Raw genomic sequence first — 26802 nt, forward strand, 5'->3', positions numbered from 1 at the left:
TATTTGGGTTTCTTATTATCACATTGAATGGGAACAGATTTAGTGAAGACTTCTCAGGAATATAGAGTCTTCTCCCTGGAGTGCAAGAGACCTTAGGCCCAGGTTTCCATTCCTCCAGCCAGGTGATTTCCATATAAGGCTATGTAGTGCATTAGGATCAATGATTGGATATGACTCACTAACTCCTCAATACCTAATTTGCATATGCGCACGCAGTCTGCAGTCCTCACACAGGTCCACCTGATTTGCATAAGTTCTCAATGACCAATTTGTATGAGTTGTCAATGCTTCATTTGCATATATTTTGATACCTAATTTGCATATAATGACGTGTATTTTCGCAGGCTTTGTAACATCCAGGGAGTGGGAAATTTGAACTGGGTTTCAAAAGGTATTGGTTAGATTTTGCACCTAGAATGTAAGACCTTGCTTCTCAGCCAATGAAAACAATGGTCAGCAGTGGGAAGGGGACTTCTGTGTCAGGGACTTCTGCCATTCTGCTTTTGTAAGGCCCCTCCCGGCTCCAACCTTACTGGCAAAGGGACCTCCCGTTTTCTCAGGAGAATCAAATAAAGGAGATTTTCTGTTTTTACTTTGAGACACCTCTGAGCAGTCAATTTGAGTAAGGAGGGGTTTGTGCTTCCCCCATACAACCTGAATATTTAGCATGTCTTGAAAGGCAAACGTTTTATTATAAATAACTTATTCCATATGTACTGTCTTGAGATTGATTACTCAATATATTCACATATCCTATCCCAGAACTTTTTCTGAAAATAGCAATTATTTTCACAACTTTTAAATGAATTCAGTTATGTATCGGGGTCATCATCTTATAAAAAAGTGTTTTGTCAATAGTTCTCTAGTAAAATCTCATCCTCCTAGGGGAGATATGAGCAGCTAAAAGAAAACTGCACAAAAAGAAAATAGCTAGAGAGATAATTTTTCAGTTGGTTTTTAATAAATAGTTGTAACAAGATTAGGTAATCATATTTCCCAAGCATAAAATTTGGGTTCAGAATTTCTTAGTTTTTCAGTTATTATTTTAATTTGCAAACCTAAAAATGTAAGTTCTCTGGTCCAGTGATGTTCGTATTAGCGCTATTAAGGTTTGAACTGGCTCTCACTACCCGACCTAGTTATTTTAATACCAAACTAGAATTGTATTAAGATCTATTTTGTCAGATATTTAAAGGAGAAGATCTCTGCAAGAGACCTGAACTAGAGAAGCAAATCCACTGGAAAATTCTCTTGAGGCTCACTCGTTCCAGGGTTCCTAAGAGGAGAGATCTCCAGAGTACCCAAGAGGATACAAGCTCAGTCCGGACATTCCCTCTAGAAGTGCCTAAAGCATGACCCTAACATAAAGTCCAAAGTTACAAAGTAAGCTGGAAGAATTTAACAAACAAAAAAAAGAATCCTGCCATGAAGAGTTATGATGGTGACAGAGATATTCAAGTCACAAATCTATCAGAAGATAATGACTACAAAAGTCTTCAAAGTGTGGTCCTGAAGTCAGGAAGATTCATGTTCCTGACTTCAAATAATATTCCACACCTTTCCTTTCCCATTACCTCCCCTAGCATATTCTTCTTCCCCTTCCTATTTTACTTTTAAGATCATCAAAAGATAACACACACATATTCCCACACCCTTTGTCTAGTCTTTCTTTAGGAACTCTGATTACCATAGAATTCTATGGGAATATGTGTATCGTTTCTTCATATTAAAATGTAAATAGTTTCTCTCTGTTTAGTCCCTTATGATGTTCATTCATGTTTGTCCATCTTTTTATGACCTCATTTGAGGTTCTCTTGGCAAAGAGACTGAAGCGATTTTCCATTTCCCTCTCCAGATCATTTTACAGATAAGGAAGCAAACAAGGTTAAGTGACTTGTCCAGGATCTCATAGTAAGTATCTGAGGTCAGATTTGAACTCAGGAACATGAATCTTCCTGACTTCAGGCCCAGGACTCTATCCATTGTACCACCTGGCTGCTCTTGACTCTTATATTTTTATTTCATAGTTTCTATGTAGCTCTGGTCTTTTTGTGAGCAATGGTTAGAAATCCTGTTTTTCATTAAAGGTCCTTCTTGTTTCCTCTCTCCTAAGAATTCTAGTTGAACTTTTACTTAAGCCATGTTTTTCTTTCAGACTTTGAAGATTTTTGTAGTGATTATCTTCTTATACATTTGTCATTTGAATTTCCCTATCACTATCATAACTCTTTATGGTAGGATTCTTTTTTTGTTTGTTAATTCTGTCAGCTTACTTTGTAACTTTGGACTTTATGTTAGAGTCATGCTTTATGCACTTCTAGACGGAGTATCTGGACTGAGCTTGTGTCCTCTTGGGTCCTTCTGATATTTTCTTGAATTATTGAGTGTTATCTTATTCCAGGATTTCAGAGATGGTTCAGACTGAGGACTTGCAAGATTTTAGTGCTCCGAAAGTGGTCCGATCCATGGTAAAGATTTGTCATTGTGCTCCTGGTCTGAGTTGTCAGTCAGCAAACCTGATACATAAAAACCATTTTAGAAAGAATTTTATTAAGTTGGTTCAGCAGAAGAGAAAGCCAGAAAAAGATGTGGCTGGTTCCGCCTGAATCTCTGTAAATCTCTCATTATCCAGAGTTTAAACAAGCTAAAAATTCTGTACAACTTTTTGTACAATAATTATTGGAGAGTGATATGGAGGAGGCAAAACTATCTTTTTATAATCATAGCCAAATAGATGGAGAAGGGGAATCCACTCAATCCCCATAGAAGGAAGTGTATCCACAGAAGGAAGAGACCTCTTAAAAGAACCAAAATTTGTCATCATTCCCTTGACCGAGCTGCCAGGGAATGAAAGGTTTTGGTTGGTGAGCCAGACAACCCTGAGTGGTGATCCAGGCCTATGACCTCTTACGTGCCTTGATACAGATATTCAAATGAATGGGATCTGTGATGGGGACTAATGTGTCACAGGAATCATTATTTGTGCTGTACACCTGTTGGGGTCCCCTAGACCACTTACAGGAACCCCTAACCCCGACCCAAGGCTCTTGTCCAGCAAGAGGCCTTGATCTCGTGAGTAATGAATGGGGCGGGAGACAAAGATGGTGAAGACTCCGTTTTATTCCTCTAAATCACATGCATTTATAGTTTTACCTACGTACATTCCTAAGTACATTCCTAAGCCCTACGTAGAACCTATCACCTATCACCTTTTACATTGAACCTATCACCTATCACCTTTCCTTATATGGGTGTCTTCTCCACTGGATATCCGGAGCCAGGACAAAGAGCTGCCACGTTGCAAACAAGGACGAGACCCTTCCTCCTGAATCCATCTAGTTCCACCCCTACTGACAAGCCCCTAGGTTATCTAGGCAGGCTCTCAGTGTGGCGTCCTGAAAATGGATAGGGGTCGGCTCTAACTCGTCCCGTTACATACACCTGATGAAGTTCCTGGTGCTGATACTGGCCATCATGGTTGTTTTTACTTCAGGATACTTGTTATTAACTTTTCTTGTTGATGTTCAGTTGTTTTTCAGGTCTGTTTGACTCTTTGTGACCCCATTTGGGGTTTTCTTGGTGAAGATGCTGGAGGGGTTTGCCATTTCCTTCTCCAGCTCATTTTATAGAGGAAACTGAGTCAAACAGGGTAAAATGACTTGTCCAGGGTCACAGAGCTAGTATGTGTCTGAGGTCATACTTGAACTTAGAAAGATAAGTCTTCCTGACTCCAGGTCCCACATTCTATCCACTATATATGCCACCTAAGTACCTCTCTTAACTTACCCTGACATAATTCCAATTATAGACATTTTAAGAAGATTGTATTTTTTAATGTTTTTTTATTTAGAATATTTTAGTGGTGGGAAGTCCTGTAAAAATATTTATGGGACCTTACCACCAAGGAGGTAGGAAGAAGTAGGAGCATAGCAACTGTTTTAGTTCAGTTGGGCTGGTTTTTCCTTAAGAAGGTTGGAGGGTCTAGTATTGATTTGACTTCCTTGCTTCCTGAGGCACAAAAGGCCCACTCTATGGGTAATTGGCACTGGAGGCTTTAGGGTTTAGGGTTTTAGGTTCCCATTGCCTTGTAGGATGGCCTTTCTGACCTAGCATGGACAATTGCTGTATGGAGGGGAAAGGGAGTAGCCATTTTATCATAATTATTATCTTTTTCAACAGGGGAATTATATGCTTTTCATCCTTCGTTATTAGTAAATTAACTTTTTATTGCATTTTACGGTCTGTAATTACTTCATTGAATTCTAACCATAATCCCAAATCACTGGAATGACCAGATTTAAACTCAGCTAAGAATACCCAATGACCAATCATCTCAACATGGTGAATATCCTTTAGTAAGGATCCTGAGCGCATTCCACAGAAAGGAATCAGAGCACAGACCTCAACCTCTGGCAGATAGAGGGTTCGCTATGTCCTTTATTAAGGAGACAAAATATATGTGCTACAGAGAGACCATAATGCATGTCAATTAGATAGTCACTAAACATTTATGAAGCACCTACTATGTGCCAGGTACCATGCTAAGTGCTAGAGACAAAAGACAGAAAGACAGTTCCTGCACTCAAGGAGCTTACAATTTTAAGAAACACAAAAAAAGAAGATGAAAACTATGGGAGGGAGAAGAAGGAAAGAAATCAGCTTTTGAAGCATAATGAAGTCTATAGGAGTACAAGGGGTAGGAAATTAAGAGGTGCCTGATCTGGGCCCCCTCCTTTAAGGCTCTGGGATGAGCTTCCACCCTCCAATCAGAGGGAGAGGCCAGAAGGGAGAAAATACTGATAAAGTGATAATTTCTGGGTTAAGAAATTTTGGAGGATGAAGAGGTTCTTAGGGCTGATGGAGATGTCCAGGGGAATGTAGCTGGTTGGAAAATGAATGTCCAGCTCCCCAGAAGATATCCCAGACCAGTAAAGTGGCACAATACTGATGGTCTGCCATTGATTATGGAATACTTCAGCTTGGGAAACATAAAGCCAAGAAGCACTATAACAATGTTTTTTTGTGTTTGCTTTGTTTTTTTCTATTTGGCATTCAAACATCCATCCTCTTTTTATGTGTAGACAGTGCTCTTTATTTCCCTTCCACAATCGTTGCAAATTCTACCCCAAGCTAGTGTATGTAGTGTTTAAAGTCAAAAATACCTTCCCCTAAACTCTCTTCCCAGTTTGTCACAGTTCTCACAATTAAAGTCACCACTGTTGGGTTAAAGTAGCCGCTGTTAATGTTACTTGGGAAGGAGAAAAGGCAAATAAATACCTTTCATTAACATAGACATACCCATTAACAGCTTGTCGCAGATTCCTCATTTATATTACCTGGCACTCACTCAATAGTTAAAATCAGAGGTCCACCCCTAGGAAATGGGACAAAAGAAAATTTTTATAAAAAAGTATTGGAACACTTGAGAGAGAATGTTGTTGTTGGGAAGGAGTAGGGAGTGGAGAGAGTAAAAACAGGATGACAATACTATAGCCTGATGACCTTGGGAGACCCTCTCTGGTCTTCAGTTTTTCAGTCTGTAAAATGAGGAGCTTGGATTAAATTACTTATCAGCGTCTGGCCAACCCTAAAATTCAGTCAGGAGAAGCACTGAAAATAAACTTTGGCTGCCAGGTGTGGCAATAAATGAGTGGGTTTAAAACAAATAAAACTTCTACATTTAAAAGTATTATCCCTTTTCAACTTACTAGTAACGATTGAGAGGCTAAAAAAATTTCTGCCACTGATGCAAATATTTTTAGCGATCCTTTTTTATTTCATTCTTTTTTATTTTTTTAAAGCTTCCTTTTTTGCATCAAGTCAAGGAAACAAGAATTTAAATACTAGGCACTGTGCTAAGCGATGGGGATATAAAAAAGGGTATAAACAGTCCCTGCCTTCAAGAAGCTTACATTCAGATGTAAGAGGGCAACACGCAAACAACGGCATATACAGGAGAAACTGGAGATCACTAAGGGGACCAAGATAGGAATGTTGCAAAAGGTGAAACTGAAGGAAGCTGGGAGGCAAGGATACATTCCAGGCACTGGGGGACAGCCAATGAAAACGAGCGGAGTGCATCTTTTTTTCTTTTGGGTCACGCTATTTAGCCCCAGCGCTGCGCACAGCCCCTTTCTACCTCGCCAGGGGACTAGCCCGAATTGTGTTTCTTCCCGGCTTGGCCACCTTAGAGACGCACCACTTTCTCAGCACCACCACCCACGGAACAGAGGCAGCAATCTAAGCAGTTCCCGAGTCCCCACCCCTTCCCTCCTTCTTCAGGCTACGTCATTCGGGTCCGCAGCCTCGAGGTCTCGTAGCTCGCCCTGTTCTCTCGCCGGGCGTGGTGGCGCGCGCCTGTAGTCCTAGCTACTCGGGAGGCTGAGGCTGGAGGATCGCTTGAGCCCAGGAGTTCTGGGCTGCTGTGTGCTATGCCGATCGGGTGTCCGCACTAAGTTCGGCATCAATATGGTGACCCCCTGGGAACGGGGGACCACCAGGTTGCCTAAGGAGGGGTGAACCGGCCCAGGTCGGAAACGGAGCAGGTCAAAACTCCCGTGCCGATCAGTAGTGGGATCGCGCCTGTGAATAGCCACTGCACTCCAGCCTGGGCAAGATAGTGAGACACGGTCTCCTTTTCCTCCCGTTTTGCACTTCTGCGTCATCCTATATTAAAAACTAAAACTAACCCATCAGGTTGGGGGATGGGAGGTGGACGGCTTTATATGTGTAAATAGTTTTCACAAATTACTCGAGCCTGGAACAAAAGACTAAAAAAAAATGCAGTGAAACGTTGAGCTCATCACTTGGAGGCTGTTTAAAACAAAACACTCGCGTGTAGGCTGTTGGTTGATTCCTGCCCTCTAAACGACAATGGGGTAAGTTACCTTTCTCTTTGTTCAAATTGACAGCTGCAAACCAGAACATTGCCGCTCTAAGGCTTTGCTCCGTACTGCCCTCTGCTGGATATTTCGCTAAATTATCAGGAAACATAAAGCAAATAATTTTTCGACCAGCAGGAGTCGCTAAGACTTCAGGCTGGAAAGTCTACGCGAAGGAAGAAAAATACAGAAAGGCGGCAGGATTGACTGCTGTCAGGTGAATTTAATCAGGGTAGTCGTCGGGGTGGGTAGATGAGTAGACCGGAGACTCTCCGTCTCTAATTTAAAGAACTGGACGTAGAGAGCACCGCCGCTTACGTGAAGGCGCGGTTCAATGTATTTTGGGTCCTCCGGCTCGCCGTCCGTTTCATTACTGCGCCTGCGTACGGGCGGGGGACGGCTCAGTCTGCCAGTGCGGGCGGACCTGAGGGCAAGCTGGGCAGGAAGCGGAGCGGCTGAAGAGCCTTCACCATGAAGACCCGTTTCAGCTCCGTAGATATTTGCGCTATCCTCTCCGAGTTCAATGCCAGGTAGGCTCGGGCCGCCCGGGAGGGACCTAGCATGGTATGACATGTACCTGAGCTCTCCTCTCCCTTTCCCGATACTTGCAGGCCCCGCTTGGCAGACGCGGGGCCTCGGGGTTGCGAGGAGCGGCTGGCCGACACCCCGGGGCCAGGGGTGGGGGCGGGCGTGAGGGCCAGCTTTCCCGAGCCGGCCTGGAAAGGGCTCTTTCCGCCTCGGAGTTTATCAGTGCCTGTCATCTCCCAGCCGTGTCTCCTTGGCGGACTCCCGGGCCGATACGGAGATGCTTTCAAAGCCCTTTTAAATCTTTAACGTGAGCCGAGCCTCAGCTTGGAAGTCCGGGAGAGCTCCTGGCCCGTGGCATTTACACACTGCCACGTGGGCAGGTTACCCCCTCGGTGATAACCAGGCAGCTCTCTCATACTGGTTAAGCCTAACGTTAAGTGTTAGCACTTCATTTTGTGACATTCCAGACGATTACATGTGTCAGGAGGAGATGAAATGGCAGATCCTGTCCAAAAAGGGAGGCTTAACTAATTGGGAGTCATTACCATTCTTGGTATATTATACTGGTCTCCTCATACAGTCTAAAATCAGGTATTTGGGGGATGGGGGAGGGACTCTTCTGGGACACTTTATTCACACTGATCTGAGGATAAGGATAGATCTAGAATGTAAGAATGGTTAGCGTTAGGGTTGCTCCTTGTCATGGAGTCCTTTTTTCTATTCTTTTTTAGCTGTTACATCTCAGATCTCTATAGGCTCAAGTCATTGGGAATAAAGTGTCACATGGTGGCCAAAAGAAATCTTATTTTAGACCGTATTAGGAGAGGCATTTCTCCAAAATGAGAAGGAAGGGCATGGTTCTGAATATGACGTTTTAGGAAAAACATTGACTGAGCTTGATTGTATACAATATACGGTATAACCGTAGTATTGTATACAGTATAACCACAATATTGTATACAGTATACAGTATAACCATAATGGAACGAACTGGAAACCATACCATATGTGGATTGGTTGAGGGAACTGGGCATGTTTCACCTGTGTGTGCCAGAGGGAGGAAGGATATATATTCCTTCATATATGTGAAGTACTTTCATTTGAAAAAGCCAGAGGCATGAGTGGAAGTTAGAGATTAGCAGATTTCAGTGAAGTGGAAGGAAAGATTTCAGTTAAAGCAATCCAGAAGTGGAGTGGACAGCTTCAGCCAGTCCAGCTAAATGAAAACTTGTCAGAGATGTAAATGGAACTCTTCTTCAGGTATAGATTGGTCCTCAGAGCTCTTTTAAATGAGATTTTTTATTTCTCTCTCCAGTCCTAGTTCTGTGCATACCTACATCTCTGTGAGTTTATGAAAGTTACATAATTGGTCTAGTTTTTTCCTCATCTATGAAATTAAGAGATTGGATTAGATCTATAAATCTGTGTATGTTGTTGATGCGGCCCTGTATTCTACCGTGTGTAGTGTTTTTCTCATTCTTGCAAAATGTGATTTGTTACATTAATTTCTTTTGTCTTACAGCTTGTTAGGAATGAGAGTACATAATATTTATGATGTGGATAATAAGACATACCTTATACGCCTTCAAAAGTAAGAGTATTTTATACTTATTCGGATTATTTAAATTTGAGACTGCTAATTTTTTACTTTAATTTTTTAAGAATTTTTTTTGGCAAATATTATTTTTAAAGGCAGATTTTTTTTCTTTTTTTCCCACAGACCAGACTTTAAAGTTACACTTTTACTTGAATCTGGTATACGAATTCACACAACAGAATTTGAATGGCCAAAGAATATGATGCCATCTAGCTTTGCCATGAAGGTAACTTTCACTTGGATAAGAGAAGCTAAATTTTATAATTGCAGTGTACTCATTTAGAGTTTATTCATTTTGTATTTATGTGGTTTTCCTTTTTTGGGGTTTTACTGAAACAAAGATATACTGTGCAAATTCAGTTACTTTTTCTTAACCTCATTTTTTTCATCTTCAGAGTGTAGAGGTAGAATATGATTCTGGATAAATATCTGGGATGTATTATTAAGCAAATAATTATTGAAAATCTAGAATTGGAGGTGGTAATCACAAAGGAACAGCATGGCTTTATTAAGAACAAGTGTGGTAAGACTATTAGCTTCATTTCCTTTTTTGATAGGTTTACAAAATAGTATATGAAGGGAATTCAATAAATATACGTTAAGCACTTGCTGTATTAAAAAGGCATTGTGCTAATAGGGGATATAAAGATGAAAGTACATGCTGTGCCCTGTTATGTTCTACTGAAGAGATAGAACTTGTATACAAATAAGTATATTACTAGGATATTTTCGTAGGAAGAACACTCCAATTGAAGGAATCAGGGAATGGTTCCCAGAAGAGTTGCCACCTAAGTTCAGCCTTGAAGGAAGAAAAGGATTCTGAAAGATATAGTTGTGAAGATATTTCGGGCATTAGGAGTAGTTTTTGTAAATGCATGGAGGTGAGAGATGGAGGACTGAATGTAGAGAACAGTAGTCCTGTTTGACTAGAGTTTAGTGTTTATAAAGGGAAGTAGTGTGAAATGAGCATGGAAAGGTAGGTGGCACCTGGGTTGTAAAAGGCTTTCAACATCAAGACTGAAGAGTTTTCATTTTATGCTAACAGGCAGTGAAGAGTCATGATCCCAGGTGACTTTGCAAGTGGAGGAAAGGGGATAGATTTGTGAGATGCTGTGAAATTGATGAGATTTTATAGTAGGTGACTGACAGAGAGGGAAGACTTCCCAGCCACAGGCGCCAAACCATGTTGCTTCTGTTTAGTTCTTCATCCCCCCTTCCTCCCTATTGGAAACTTGGGTTTATCCTCTGAAGGAATCATCATGGAGTGACAGGTGAACTTTCACCTTATCATGCCTGGAATTAGCCTCTACTTTATTTCCAAGCCACCAGTTCTAATCCAAGCCTCACCCCTCCTTTCTCTTTCCCAATTCCAGCTCACTTTTGTGCTGAAGCCAGCTCCAACAGACTTGGGAGAGCCCATTGTCAGATTTTCAGCGTGAGCATTTGCACCTTTGAAATTTCTACAGATTGGAACTTGATTTATTATTTTGTTAATTGCGTAGACTTAAGAAAATATTAATAAATGTAGATTAAACTTAAAAGTGTTTGTAGTTTGAAGAAATTGAAAACTTGGAGGACTGGTGGAAATTTAGGGCGGATAATGAAAATTTCATTTTGAAGATAGTACATTTCAGTTGGCAATGGAACATCTGGAGATATCCAGATGAGTATCCAGATATCCAGAGAGTAATACATGATAGTTCAGGAGAGAGTTTAGGACTAGACATGTAAATTTAGAAATTTTCTGCATACACACACACACACACACACACACACACACACACACACACACACCATTAAATTCAGTAGAAAAGAGAGACCCAGAATAGTACTGCTAAGGGCTGAATCTGATAATATGAAATTTAGTAGGAATACTTGAGGTTCAAAAAATCAGCTTTACAGTTTGAAGTTGAAATGTAGCTAGATATCAGTTCATGTGAAAAATATCTGGGAATTTTTGTGGACTGTAAGCTCAATGTGAGTTGATAGCTTGATATTTGAGCCAAGAAAGCTAATGCAGTGTTAGGCTACATTTAGAGATTCATAGTGTCCAGGACTAATAAGATGTGACTTCCACTATACTTTGCCATGATTAGGCTGTAATCTGGAGTATTATGGTTAGTTCTAGGCACTACATTATAGGAAGGACATTGATAGGCTAGAAGGACACTGAAGTGGGCAGCTAGAACATCAAAGGGTCTTGAGATCGATCATGCAATGTGGTGATCTTTTGAAGGAATTGAATTAATAAATGAATAAAAAGGTATTTACTAAATGATTACTATGTGCTAGACACTGTATTAAGTGCTAGGAATTCACATTTTTAATTCCCTCAAATAAGGAGAAGCAGCTACTTATGAGTAGTGGCTGGGGAAGAGTGTTTTGTTCTAGAAAGTCCTAGGGATGATGAATTGAAACATAGGGTGTTCTGTTATAGACATACATTTTTTCAGAAGCAGTGGTGGTGTTGATTTGATTGCTATTGGCAGGGTAAGAGGTAGAATGTCAGGAAGTACATATGTAACAGCATGGCTGAGAGAGGACAAGGGTGAGCTATTATCAGTGGCCTGGATCTACCTGGTTGAAGGTGTTTAGTCATAAGAAGCACCACAGGGGAACATAATAACCATTTGCAAGTATTTGAACAACTGTCCTTGGAAGAGAGGATAGATTTCTATTTTTCACCAGAATACAGAATCAGAATCAGTGAGTTGTAATTCAGGCTTTCTCACTTAAAGTTATCCAAAGATAGAGTGGTTTACCATAGGAAGTAGTTTCCCCAGAGGTCTTCAAAAGCTTGAGGACTACTTGTCAGGTATGTCATGGAAGGGATTCTGGTTTGGGGGGGTGGGTGTTTCATTTGCCAGGTCATATTGATTCTACTTCCATAACATTTCTCCTTAACATCTATCACCTTTTCCCTGTTTACATGGCTTATTGAAAAAACTTCTTGGTTGGTCTCTGCTTCAAGTTTCTTCCTTTCTATGGGTCGTTCTTCATGCAGTTGCCAAGAAAAAATCTTCCTGTGGCACAGGTCTAACTGTGCTATATACCTGCTCAAGAATCTTTAGTTATTCCCTATTACCTTTTGAACAAAATAATATTTCTTCAGCCTGGCCTTTAAAACCTTCCATAATCTGACTCTTGCCTGCTTTTTTTGCCATTATTTCATATTATTCTATCTTTCCAGCCAAACTAGACCAACTTAGCTTCTATCTCCTGTCCCCTTGCCTTTACACAAATTGTCCCTTATACCTGTAATGTGCTTCCTTTGGTACCTTTGGATCCTTAGTTTTCTTCAAGGTTTAGCTCAGTTGCCCATCCCCACCCCCATGCCCTCCACCAATTGTTACTGCTTTTTCTTCACGTTACTTTGTATTTGTGTATTATGTACTCCCTACCCTCTACCACTATCTATCTATCTATCTAATTATTTTTAGGCCTTGCAATACTGTGTAAAAATGAGCTTTTATGATTATTTTTATTATGTCTTTGTATCTCCAGTACTTTGCATATAGTAGGTGCTTAATTATTATTTATTGGATTCAATTTTAAAGAATGAATATAAGTATACTAACTAAATTCTGATCCAGTAATAAATGATTTAAATATTCAGTTTTATTATACAAATCACTTTTTCCTTCTTTCTGGATAGTGCCGAAAGCATTTGAAGAGTCGAAGATTAGTCAGTGTAAAACAACTGGGTGTGGATCGGATTGTAGATTTTCAGTTTGGAAGTGATGAAGCTGCCTATCATTTAATCATTGAACTTTATGATAAGGTGAGTTGAAAACCTTTTTTTCTTTAGAGAAATGAAAATTATTACTTCATGGATCCAGTATTAGTTTACTATAGTGTGAAGCAGAGTTGGGGAGTCCTTTTGTGTCGGTGACCCACAGAAAAAAATTGTGGTCCGCAAAAAAGGCAACAGTGATAGCTGACCAAAAAAAAACCAAAACTGTAATAGCATCTGGTGGTCAGATTTCAGGCAGTCCTCAACTGTCTAAAATAGTAGGCTCTAAAGTGTGACCTGTGGTCTAACCTCAAGAAGTGAGTGATCAGTTGGAGGGTTGATCACATCAGGGGTCTGCCAGTTTGTGCTAGCTCTTGAGAACCAATTTTAAATTTTCATTGTATGCATTTACATCTTGGAAATTGGCAAACAATATAAATCAAGACTTGATTTATTGTTTTATTGATTGTATAGACTTAGAGTGATAGAAAGATGTTAATGGATATTGAACTTAAAAGTGTGTCATGCTTGCATGGGGCAGAGGGGAGAGTTAGTTGTTAAATACTTACTGGCATACTGCTGGATCCTACCTCTCCAGATAGCCAATTGTGAGACTTGTCTCTAGTATAGCTGCAGTTGTCCTTATCCCTTAATAGTCCCCACTCTGCCCTTTCCACTTTGTCAACTCCCAACCTGTTCCCCTCTTGGCCAGATGTAAGCCTCTCAGGCAATTTTATCCACAGCTTGGACACCTGAAGCAACAAGCGCATAAATGCCATAGAGAAAGTATCCCTTTTCATGCAGCATACCCATTCCTGCTCTCCAGGTGACACTGTAGGCAGTTGTTGGAGAGTGGGCTCCGTTTACTGGTGTTAGATCAGTGAGAAAACCCTGCCATCTCCTTTTTTTTGTGGGATAGAATGAGTTGCACAGGAGGAGCAAGGATGGATGTGTTGTGTCAGATTGCAAATCTCATTTCATTACCTTCTTCCAAATTATGCCTCTGTTCCAAACTTCCCTGTTACTATCAAGAGCACCACCATCCTTCTGGTCTCCTCTTGGTTTTTATCTTTGACTCTTCCTCATTCTACCAGTTCTATCAGTTGTCAATTTTGGTTGTTTCTACCTCCATGTCTCTTGCATTTATTCACTTTTCTCTTCTTACACAGCCTAGTTCATGTCTTCATTACCTGTCACCTGGACTAACAGTACCTTTATAATTGGCTTCTCTGCCTTCAAGTCTCTTCCCTCTTCCAGTATATCCTCTACACAACTGCCAAATTGCACAGGTCTTCCATTCCCCTACCCAGTAAACTCTAAACCCCAATGGCTCCCTATTGACTCTTGGATGAAATCTTATTTAATTTTAATTTCATCCTTTATGTATTTCTATTTTGTGTTTTATAATGTACATATTTATTAGTATAGCAGTATGTAAGTAAACAAATAAATAGATATATTAAAAATTCATGCTCAGAAATTTTTTACTTACTAGTTATGTTAAAAAAAATTTGGAGGTCATAGGTCTAAAATATATGTGAAACAAAAGACAAGACATGAGATGAGGAAAATAAAAGTCACAGAACTCTTGCTCTTTAAGAGAGTTGTAACATCATAATAAACAAAAGGGGAAATTTATAAAATCATATGCCTAGATCTGACCTTTCTTAGCTTCACTTTTTTTACTTGTTTCTTATTTTGACCATCTTCTAGGGGGAGTTAGACCTATCCAAATTTTGCACTCTTTAATTCTTAACCATGTACACCTTGCAAAAATATTCTATTTTTGGAATTCTTGGTTTGTACTATACATACTTTCTGTCAAGGCGCCAGGGGTCTAATAGCAGTGACAAAATGACATGATAGGAAGTTCTGATTCATATTTGAGTTCCGTAAAGAATTTGATTATGAATCACAAAGGACACATGGACATATTTCTTTATTGGTATAAATATTAATTGGTGTAAAAATTAGAAGCACAGCTTCTAATATGTAAACTATAGTGTCAATCACAAAATCTTAAAGTTTGAAAATAAAAATATACCTTTTAACGAAATAAGAACAAAAGAACATATTTGGTCTATGTCCCTTTTTAAATCTATTTTTGTCTATATAAAGCTCCATTTTTGTAATTTATAGTAGGCTTGTGATTTTTTCCATTCTAGGGATTCCCAATAAGAAAACTTCCTCTGTCAATCCAAATAGGCAGCTGGCCTACAATTTGAGTCTTATAGAACTGCTTCCTGGACTGAGAGGTTAAGTGATTTTCTCACGGTCATATAGGCAACATGGATCAGAAGTTGGGTTTGAACCCGTACTCTTGAGGATAGCCTCTTAAATACTATGCCAGGGGTTCCCAGTATTTTTTGTTTTTCAAATGTCTTTGAAGAGAAAAAACCCTCATACTTCTGTCTGTTATTTGACAGTCTCTGCTTCCAGTAAGTGAAGGCAGCAGCAGTAATAGATATTTTCATAGCATTGGCTTTATGTTTTAATTTCCAGGAATACATCGTATGTTAAAATTTTTTAAATTAAAAATTGTGTGGACCTGTAATGCTCTATAGACAGTCTTTAAGTCATCCTCCGTGCCATTGCTGCTGAAAGTTAAGTAGTATATGACACTAATATCATAGGGATTACCTTGAAATTGCAAATATTTGGTTCCTAATGTTTCTTCAAATACATGTACGTATATATATATATGTATACATATATATGTAATTCTAAAAATTTGTCTTCTACAAGCTCAAAAATTATCTCAGCAGTAGGAAAGTCCCTGTATTCTGTTGGAAACAACAGAATATCTGTTAAAAGTACCTGTATTTTTGTCAATGTACAGAACTGCCAGTGAGGACACACCCAGTGCAGATTGGTTTCACAAAATTATAGTGCTTCCAGTGGGTTTCAAACTAAAGCTCTTTAAAATTTATGCAATCAGATTATTAAAGGATGTTAAGGAAATAAGCTAGAAAAGATATTTGGATTTTCTATTTTTTAACTTAATTTTACTGCATGTTGATTGAAGCTCTCTGAAGATTGCTTTTTTTCCTCCTTGATGCCATATTGAGAAAAACATTAAGGTACAAATTGTTTTTAAATTTTTATTTCAGGGCAACATTGTTCTTACCAACTATGAATACCTAATTTTAAATATCTTGAGGTTTCGAAGTGATGAAGCAGATGATGTGAAGTTTGCTGTTCGAGAAAAGTATCCAGTTGATCATGCTAGGGTAATGGAACCATTACTTTCATTGGAAAGGTAATTAATGCTTTATTTATAATAAACAGTCTATATTTTGCTAAGGAAATAACAGTAGATCTGTCACAATATTAATGATTTGAAATGTTTGGTTCTATTTTTACTTACATAAATTATGCTTAAAATGATAGTTAAGTTTACTATGTCTGTTAAGTTATATGCATATGTAGCCATTTCAGGTAAACCGTATTTGGGGGTGCGAACTAAAGACACTGAGCCACATTTTTTTTATTACTTCATGGGAAGGTGGTAGTTTCCTCTCAAAGTGAGAGGATTGTATATTTTTGATTGTTTTGTATGAAACATTGAGACTGAAAAAAGATGAGGTTTATATAAAATGTTAACAGCTTCTAGAGAGCAATTAGTCATTATGCATTAGCTCTAGAAAAAGAAGACAAATGATTAGATATTGGTTCTTGAACTTTTTTGTAGTGACAGACTCTTACTTTAACAAAAACTTTGGCAAAATGTTTACAGTGAACTCTTTTAAAGCAATTTAAATATATCTTCCGATGATAACAAATAACAAAGAGTTGATGTTAAAAATATTACATTATTGATGAGTTTTATTCTGACAGTATCATAATAAGTTTATGTAAGTAGAAGCAAAGTATATATTTGCGAGTAGTAAGCATTTTAAAAATGAGAACAGTTTTAGATGATTGGATGTGATAGCTTACTTTATAATATGTTTCACAACAGTTCCTATTGCACTTTGTTTATATAAGCCAGTATGTTGGGAGATTGTTGTAATTTTTCATATTTTTGTCTTGAAAAACTAGAATTTTGTTTTAAAACTTCCTGTGTTTTGTTTGAAAGTACATTTGTGATTTTTGCCTGAACCATGGAGCTGTTTTTTAAAATATTGCTACATGATGCAAATTATACATTAGAATCACTGGAATTAAGCCTGCAATGAAATAGTTAGGGTCATATTGACATTTGTTTTGTCTTTGGGATTTGGTATTGAATCTAAGTTTGTGAATGTGGTAAACACATCCTTTCTTGTCTCTGATTTTACTTAATTACTCATAATAGACATTTACATAAAAATTTAAGTTAAAAAGCAACCTGAAGAATATGAAGAAACATAAAATATTTGATGATATTCAGCCAAAGTTACTCAATTTTATTTTATTTTCACTTCTAAATTGTCTCCTTCCCTGAATCCCTTCCCAACCCATTGAGAAGGCAAGAAATACAATACCCATTACACATATGAAGTCATACAAAATATATGGCATTAGCCATGTTCACTACCACCACCAAAAAAAAAGTAAAAAGAAAGAGAAAAAATATGCTTCAATCTGCACTTAGTCCATCAGTTCTCTATTTGAAGATAGAGAACATTTTATATCATTAGCCCTTTGAAAGTGGATTCAGTCATCTTATTGATCAGAATTATTGAATCTTTCAAAGTTCATCATCTTTGTAATATTGTTGTTACTGTGCAGATTGTTCTCTGCAGAGTTCGCTTTATAACAGTTCATATAAGTCTTCCCATGTTTTTCCAAAACCATTCCTTTCCTCATTTCTAACAGCATAATTTTTACAGTGTTACATTTAAAGACGACAGCTTGTTCAGCTATTCTCCATTTGATAGTTCAGCAAAAATTAAAAATCAGCTGATTGTGCTGCAGACATTATTTTGTCAATAATAGTAGTTTCTTATTGTTCCAGGATAAAATATTTCCAGTGATCAGTTTTAACTGTTCTCTACGTCAACTGAATGCATACATTACATTATGTGTGATCAACAGAGAAAATGAAATGGAGAGGAAAGTGATTCTGTGTCTGCCCCCATAATTTTTGTTTTGTAGAACCCTGAAGTTGTATAGAGTAGAATTTGAGAAATGAAGGACTGTAACACTTTTATAATTGAATTTTGACTGGAAGAAACTGCTTGCCATAGTAATAGACTGCTTGAAGTGACTGATTAGGCAAATACATATATAGATACACACACGGTGGTATGAAGACATCACAGGGAACCATGTGCATCATTTTATTTCTTCTCTGAAAGTAATTTTTTTTCCAGATAATGTGGTTGTAAGCAAATTAAAGAGGTAATTCTTATTTTTTCATAGATTAACTGAAATAATATACAATGCACCCAAAGGAGAGCAATTAAAGAGGATTCTTAATCCATATCTCCGTGAGTAATGCTATATATTACAATGTATTATTTCTAAGATAGGCAATTTAGAATAATTTCTTTTAAAAAATACTGTTTGTTTTGTTGTTTATTGGAAAAGTGTAGACTAGCATGCTTGAGGACGTTCAGTTCAGGAAACATTTATTGAAATAGGAATGAAAGTGAACCTGTGCTGGAGGCAAGACAATCTAAAGAACACTGAAAGATTATATTAAAAGGTATCATAAAGAGGTGAAGAAAATAATCAAAAATAATACATAAAAAGGCCAATGAGAGGACATCATTTACTGTATCTGGCCATCACCAGTCATCTTGACTTTTGTCTTGCCACTGGTCTTCAATGCTTGGAATAGAGAGGCCAACAACTTTCCATAAGTCTGTCTCACTTAAATCCAAATCATGAACAAGTTAAAACATCACCTGTGATGTCATTGGTTGTCTTTGAAAGTGAAAGATGAACAACAGTAACTCACATGCCTATCTTTGTGCAATATTGACTAAAAACAAAAAATGTTATTTGTTTAGTTGTTTCTCAGTTGCATCTGACTCTTTGACCCTGTTTGGGGTTTTTAAAAAATTAATTAATTTATTTTTACTTTTCATTTCCACAAGATTTTGAGTTCCAAATTTTCTCCCCATCTCTCCCTTTCCCTCACCCCAAGACACCATGCATTCTGATTACACCTTCTCCCAATCTATCCTCCCTTCTATCACACCCCTCCCTTGCCTAAACCCCATCTTCTCTCTTTTCTTGTAGGACAAGATAGATTTCTATACCCCATTATCTTTATTTCTTATTTCCCAGTTGCATGCAAAAACAATTCTCAACATTCGTTCCTAAAACTTTGAGTTCTAACTTCTCTGCCTTCCTCCCTGCCCACCCATCCCCACTGAGAAGGCAAGCAATTCAATATAGGCTATATATGTGTAGTTTTGCAAAAGACTTCCTTAATAGTCATGTTGTGCAAGACTAACTATATTTCCCTCCATCCTATCCTGCCCCCTATTTATTCTATTCTCTATTTTGACTTTTTCCCTCCCCTAAAGTATTTACTTCTAATTACTCCCTCTTCCCATTTGCCCTCCCTTCTATCATCCCCCCCACATCTCACTTATCCCCTTCTCCCCTACTTTCCTTACACTGTAGTGTAAGATAGATTTTCATACCAAATTGATTGTGTATGTTATTCCCTCCTTAAGCCAAATGTGATGAGAATAAGCTTCACATTTTCCCTCTCACTGCCACGCTTTTCCCCTCCATTGAAAAAGCTTTTTCTTGCTTCTTTTATGAGAGATAATTTGCCCCATTTCTCCGTTTCTCCTCCCAATATATTCGTCTCTCACCCCTTAATTTTATTTTTTTAGATATCATTCCTTCCTATTCAACTTACCCTGTACCCTCTGTCTATATGTATATAATCCCTCCAACTACTGAAATACTGAGAAAAGTCTCAAGAGTTACAAATACTTTCTCTCCATGTAGGAATGCGAACAGTTCAACTTTAGTAAGTCCCTTATGATCGCTCTTTCCTGTTTATCTTTTCATGCTTCTCTTGATTCTTGTCTTTGAAAGTCAGATTTTCTATTCAGCTCTGGTCTTTTCATCAGGAATGCTTGAAAGTCTTCTGTTTAACTGAATGATCATTTTTTTCTCCCAAAGTATTATACTCAGTTTTGCTGGGTAGGTAATTCTTGGTTTTAATCCTAGTTCCTTTGACTTCTGGAATACCCTATTCCAAGCTCTTCGATCCCTTAATATAGAAGCTGCTAGATCTTGTGTTATCCTGATTATATTTCTCCAAAACTCAGATTGTTTCTTTCTGACTGCTTTCAATATTTTCTCCTTGACCTGGGAACTCTGGAATTTGGCTACAATATTCCTAGGAGTTTTCCTTTGGGGATCTCTTTCAGGAGGTGATCAGTGGATTCTTTCAATATTTAGTTTATCCTCTGGTTCTAGAATATCAGGGCAGTTTTCCTTGATAATTTCATGAAAGATGACGTCTGGTCTCTTTTTTTGATCATCGCTTTCAGGTAGACTCATAATTTTTAAATCATCTCTTACAGTATCTGTTTTCCAGGTCATTTGTTTTTCCATTGAGATACTTCACATTATCTGCTATTTTTTCATTTTTTCGGTTTTCTTTTATAATTTTTTGGTTTCTCATAAAGTAATTAGCTTCCTGTTCCACTCTAATTTTTAAAGAACTATTTTCTTCAGTGAGCTTTTGAAAGTCCTTTTCCATTTGGCTAATTCTGCTTTTTAAAGCATTCTTCTCCTCATTGGCTTTTTGTGCCTCTTGTCCATTTGGGTTAGTCTATAAAGGTGTTATTTTCTTCAGCATTTTTTTGGATCTCCTTTAGCAATCTGTTGACCCACTTTTCATGATTTTCTTGCATCCCTCTCATTTCTCTTCCCAGTTTTTCCTCCACCTCTCTTACTTGATTTTCAAAATCCTTTTTGAGCTCTTCTATGACCTGAGACCATTGCATATTTTTTTTGGAGATTTTCAGTGTAGAAGCCTTGCCTTTTATGTCTTCCTCTGATGATATGCTTTGTTCTTCCTCATCCAAAAGGACGGAAGAAAATACCTTTTCACCAAGAAAGTAACATTCTATAGTTTTATTTTTTTCCCTTTTTTGGGCATTTTCCCAGGCAGTTACTTGATTTTTGAGTCCTTTGTCAAGTGGAGGGTATACCCTAGGGACCTCCAGGGTGGCACAATCAAGGGAGAGAAGTTTACTCCTCTCCTGGCCTGTGCTCTGGTCAGTGAGCAACCAAAAACACTTTTCTGCCCTGAAACCGTGAGTAGGATTCCCTCTCCATAACCTCTACCAGCTCCACCATGCCAGCTCTCCTCCTCACCCCAGGACTGCCACTCAGAACTGAAATCCAGATTGGCTGCTCAATTCCTCCAGGGTTTTTAGGCCAAGGGCTCCAAAAGTGGATGCTGCAGCCACAGTGGCTGCCACTGCCCTGGGGCAGGGCCAGGCAGCAATCCCCTCTCACCCAGGTGAAAGAGCTTTCTTACTGACCTTTGAAGTTGTCTTTGGCATTTGTGGGTTTAGAGCTGCTCTGAAGCTGCTCCCCATGATTCTTTGCCCTGAAGCCTGCTCCAGTCCTGTCCGTGCCACTCATATGGCCAACGCTGAGCTGCGCTCCACTATGAGCCCAGTGTGATGATAGACCTTTCCTGTCGGCCTTCCAAGCTGTCTTGGGCTGGAAATCTTTTTCACTCTTTCGTTTTGTGGCTTCTGCTGCTCTAGAATTTTTTTAGAGTCATTTTTACAGGTATTTTTGGGGCTGTGGAGGTAGAACTTCTACAGGTCTGTCCTTCTACTCCACCATCTTGTCTCTGCCCCGAATCTTTGTCCCTGTTTGGGGTTTTCTTGGTAAAGATACTGGAATGGTTTGCCATTTATTTCTCCAGCTCATTTTATACCTGAGAAACTGAAGGAAACTGCCCAGGGCTCACAAGTAGTAAGTATCTGAGGCCAGATTTGAACTAAGAAAGAGAAGTCTTCCTGATTTTAGACCCAACACTCTATTCCTTGCACCACTTAGCTGCCCAATACAAATACTAGTGTTTGCTATACTTGGAATCTGACTTGTGCCACTTAATTTTGTACAGATACAGAGAATCTTTTCTTTAGTCATAAGGATTGGCCCAAACCAGCTTTTTTGTCAGTCAGCCCTGCCATTATTATGTGGGAAAGCTATGCAGGTTAAGGGAGGAAAAATTTATCAAAATTATGTTAGCAGAACCAGGAAAAACTGAAATTTAGTGGCAGGGGGATTTTTAAGAGAAGAGGTTGGTGGAGTTTCCTCGTGATTTTTGAGGACTTTTTACTGATTAGGGAGGATAAAGTGAGGGGAAAGACCAATAGGAAGTGGAGTGTTTGACCCAGGTCCAGTGAATAAAATTGCAAGGGAGGCAGAGGTTAATATTTGCAAAGCACTGGACTAGGTAATATGGATACTAGGAGAAAATAAAAAATAGTTCCTGTACTAAAAGAACTTATAGAGCTTGAACATTTAAACAGATAAGTAAAACTTATTTGAGGAAGGACAAAGCACTCAATTTTGAGGGATGAGAAAAAGTTTCCTATAGGAATGGATCCAAGTTGAACCTTGAAACTAAGTTTTCTAAGAGGTAGAGATGACAAAGGAGTGCATTCCAGGTGTGGGAAAATAGCTTGTACAAAGGTATCTGTAAAAGATTGCAGGTACCAGTGGGTAGGCTAATTAAGGGGAGGTGTGTGTACTGAGCCTGGATATATTCACTAGGAAAGAAAGTAGATATGGGAATGAATGAGCAAACTATCATATGCGAATATAAAGGAATGTTATTATGCTACAAAGAAATAACGAATATGAAGAATCAGGAAGCTTAGCAAGGCTCAGACAGCTGCAGAACAAAATTAATAGAACCAGAACAATTCATAGTAATGTAAGGGAAAAGAAAACAACAGTGAAAGACTTCAGCACTCTTAGTAAGGAAGTCCCAACACCATTGAAGTTAGAGGTCCAGACTCATGTATGTATACGTGTCTCTCTGCATGGCTTGTACACGTTCCTAGAGGTACATACACATCTATATTATATTTATATAGACCTGTTATAATGAGCGTAGCCAGGCACTGTAGATGGACTGTGATCTTGGCCCAGAATTGTGGAGTGAAAGGCTGTGGTAATTTGAGTTTGAGAATTTCACAGTGCTTTCAAATTATTCATTGCTTTAGAAACACCTCTCTTTAACTAGTATACTTTTGGTTTGTTTGACCGAATCATGGAACATAATTTTTAAAGAGTCAAAATTCTAGACTAATGTTAGTGAAAAGGTAAATCATGGTACATAAGGAACTTACTCTGTTATGTCTCCAATAATGACTTATATATAAGAGGTATTATAAAATATGTGATCAGAGACATTTACTACCAGAAGAGATGGTGATCCTGTCATTTATTGAGGAGGAGGCATAATAAATGGACATCTTAAGTGGTTCATTTTTATTCCTCAAATATTAAAAAAGCCTGAGAAAGACCTCCAAGTGTATTAGGTGGATCATCTTTGCAGGAGTGAGCAAAGGATGATCAGCATGAATCATTTTCAATCCATTATCAGTGGAGGGAATACCTACATGAAGTATGAAATGGTTCCATCCAAGGAATTTGTCATGTGACAGCATTTGTCATGTGAAATTGAGCCAATGTTTCATCCAGAAACGTTGTTCATTTGGTCTCCTCTATGACTTCAATGGGTAATTTTGCTTTTGAATGAATAAATGAATGAAGCAGGTCATAAACACTTCCTGTATACAGAGCACTGGAGATAAAAAATACAATCATAATGACTACACATGTATGACCAAATTGCTTGCCTGCTCAATGAGGGTGGATGGGGAGGGGAGAAGGAAGAGAATGTGGAACCCAGAGCTTTAAAAATGAATGTTAAAAATTATTTTTACATGCAATTAGGAAATAAGATATATAGGTAAAAGGGATATAGAAATCTATTTTACCCTACAGAAAAATAGAAGGAAAGGAGATGAGGGAGGGGAGATAGAAGGGAGGGCAAATTGGAAGAAAGGACAATCAGAATACACACTGTCCTGGGGTGGGGGGGGAGGGAGATGCAGAGAAAATTTGAAATTCAATATTTGGTGGAAGTGAATGTTGAAAACTGAAATTAAATTAAAAAAATAAAGTTATTTTAAAAAATTACAAACATAAAACAATCCCTCCTCTCAGGAAACTTACATGGAAGAGATAACACATTGAAAGCTTCAGTTGCAAGTCAAATGGAAAGGTCCTACAGCCCTTGCAGTGCAGTAGCAAAGCAGAGAGGAATGTCTCTTTTCCTCTTTGCAAATGTCATTTCCACTGTAAAAGACATATCATTCCCTATAGCAAGATAAGGTTGAAATGAATACATGATTTAGACATAAGGGATGATACCATAAGCAGATTAAGAGAGCAGGGAATAGCTGACCTGCCAGATCTGTGAAGAGGGAAGAATTTATGACCAAATGAGATAGAGAACGTTATGAAATGCAAAATGAATAATTTTGATTACATTAAATTAAAAAGTTTTTGCACAAAGCCAAGGCAACCAAGATTACTAGAAGGAAAGCAGAAAGCTGGGAAACAATTTTATAGCCAGTGTTTCTGATAAGAGCTTAATTTTTAAACTATATAGAGAACTGACTCAACTTTATAATAATACAAGTCATTCTCCAGTTGATGAAAGGTCAGAGGAGGTCAAAAAAAGGTCAAATCAGGCAGTTTTCGGAGGAAGAAATTAAAGCTATCTATAATCGTATGAAAAAATGTGCTAAATCATTATTGGTTAGAGAAATGCAAATTAAAACAACTCTGAGGTAGCACCTCACACCTATCAGATTGGCTGTGACAAAAAAGGAAAATGATAAATGTTAGAGAAGATGTGGGAAAATTGGAACCCTCATACATTGTTGATAGAGTTGTGAAATGATCCAACCATTCTGGAGAGCATTTTGGAGCTATGCCCAAAGGCATACCCTTTGATCCATCAATACCACAGCTAGGTAGGTCTATATCCCAAAGAGGTCAAAGAAAAAGGAAGAAAGCTTGTATGTACAAAAATATAGCAGCTCTTTTTGTCGTGGTAAAGAATTGGAAGTTGAAGAGATGCCTATCAGTTGGAGAGTGATTGAACAAGTTGTGGTATATGAATGTAATGGTATACTATTGAACTGTAAGAAATGATGAACAGACAGATGTCAGAAAAACTAGGAAAGTCTTAGTAAACTGATGCTGAGTGAAGTGAGCAGAACCAGGAGAACACTGTACACAGCAACAGCAACATTGGGCAATGATTAACTCTGATAGACTTAGCTCTTGTCAGCAATATAATGATCCAAGACAGTTCTAGAAGACTTGAGATGGAAAATGGTAACCACATCCAGAAAAAGAACTATGGAGTCTGAATGCAGATTGAAGCAGACTGTTTTCACTTTATTTTTTTCTTTTGTTTTTTCTTTCTTGTGGTTTTTTCCTTTTGTTTTGCTTCTTCCTTCATAGGATCACTAATATGGAAACATGTTTAACATGATTATACATGTATAATCTGTATCATACTGCTTGTTGTCTTGGAGAGGGAGGTGGGAGGGAGGGAGAAAAATTCAGAACTCAAAATTTTACAAAAATGAATGTTGAAAACTTCCATGTAATTGGAAAAATAAAGTACTAATTCTGTTTTTTTAGAAAATAAAGTTAGCAGAAAAAATAAAATAAAATAACCAGAGCAAAGTAATAAAAACTTTTTTAAAAAATAAAAATCACATCACTTTTGATGCCAAGCCATCTGACAATGCCAAAGACTTCCATGACAAGAACTCTGTTTTCCCCCTGGGTCTTCAGTATTGATGATTGCAGCACCTACAGAAGCAATGACCAAGCTGCCTCATCCCAAGATGATTGCTTGGGTACTAGACTGGAAACATTACCACAGACTCTTGAGTTTGGGGTGCTGGGCTGTTTTCATCTGGGTCAGAGGGGGAGATAGTGGTAATAGTTTGGTCTCCTTGACACATCTCCTGTTCCTCCCTCAGAATGCCTTGCTGATTTTGAAATTTTTAATATTGCTTTACTTAATATTAATGAAAAATACTAAGTATGATGTTCTCTACTTTAATAGCTTATGGGGCCACTCTAATTGAGCACTGTCTTCGAGAAAATGGATTTTTAGGCAATGTCAAAGTAGATGAGAGATTTGAAACTAAAGGTATGTATAAGTTTAAACACTCACTTTTATTTATTTTGCCTCTTTCTGTTTGGTTTATGTTAGCTTTAAAATCATGAACAATTACTATTCCTAGAAAAGAAATAAATGATATCTGTATGTGTGTGTAATATATATACACACATGTGCACATGTATACATGCACACACACACACACACACACACACACACACATATATATTCCTTTTACCTTCTCTTCCCTCTTGCATCATCCTCCATTACTGAGTTTAATACCCACTTGCTATTGGAACTCTTTTGATGCTTGTGTTGTTGTACCTCCCACCAGTGGTACAGTATTCTGCCCTCCTTTCCTCACAGAATACCCTCTGCCTCTGACACTGGAGCCACCACTGTGGGAACTGGGGGAGTGGCATCCTTGATGTTGAGCAGGAGAAATGCTTTGCATGTCTAGAGTTAGAACTTTGAAGTTTTTCCCCAAAGAAATAATCTTGCATATTGTTAAGTTCCATGATACTATCAGTATTATAGTTCTGTTACATTATGAATTAAAAAGATTTTTGTAGACTAGGCTTGGAATTTTACTATCATTCTTTCTGATAATTAAAATGCTAAGATATTTTTGATGTGCTAAAGTGCAGGTCATGTTTTTTTCTTACTGCTTTACTGACAGGATGGTATGTGAAGTTTTTTTTTCTTACAAAAGTTTTAATTATTGCTTACAATTTTGGTTGCCTTAGTGATAATATTTTTTCAAAACTAGTAGTGCAAACAAGATATAAGTTCTTCAGGTGTTAAAAAATGAAACTAAAGGAAGACTTTAAAATATATTGTGAGCTCTTACAAGCAGGTTTGTTTTATTTAAGTATTAGTAATTGAAAGATTGTTAAGGGATAATAAATTTTTA

The 26802-nt window shown here is 38.0% G+C and overlaps 1 protein-coding gene across 1 annotated transcript in view; it reads left to right on the plus strand.

Moving 5' to 3' along the window:
• Nucleotides 1-7248: 7248 nt before the first annotated feature.
• Nucleotides 7249-26802, plus strand: part of NEMF (nuclear export mediator factor) — a 60603-nt gene continuing 41049 nt past the window's right edge. The window contains exons 1-7 of the mRNA XM_072629464.1: nt 7249-7411; nt 8932-9000; nt 9130-9232; nt 12662-12787; nt 15850-15998; nt 18086-18153; nt 25833-25919. Coding sequence (XP_072485565.1) covers nt 7353-7411; nt 8932-9000; nt 9130-9232; nt 12662-12787; nt 15850-15998; nt 18086-18153; nt 25833-25919 — 661 coding nt within the window. The 5' untranslated portion in view covers nt 7249-7352. The remainder of the gene's footprint in view (nt 7412-8931; nt 9001-9129; nt 9233-12661; nt 12788-15849; nt 15999-18085; nt 18154-25832; nt 25920-26802) is intronic.

This window comes from Notamacropus eugenii, chromosome 1 (genome assembly GCF_028372415.1).
Source record: "Notamacropus eugenii isolate mMacEug1 chromosome 1, mMacEug1.pri_v2, whole genome shotgun sequence".
NCBI lineage: Eukaryota > Metazoa > Chordata > Mammalia > Diprotodontia > Macropodidae > Notamacropus > Notamacropus eugenii.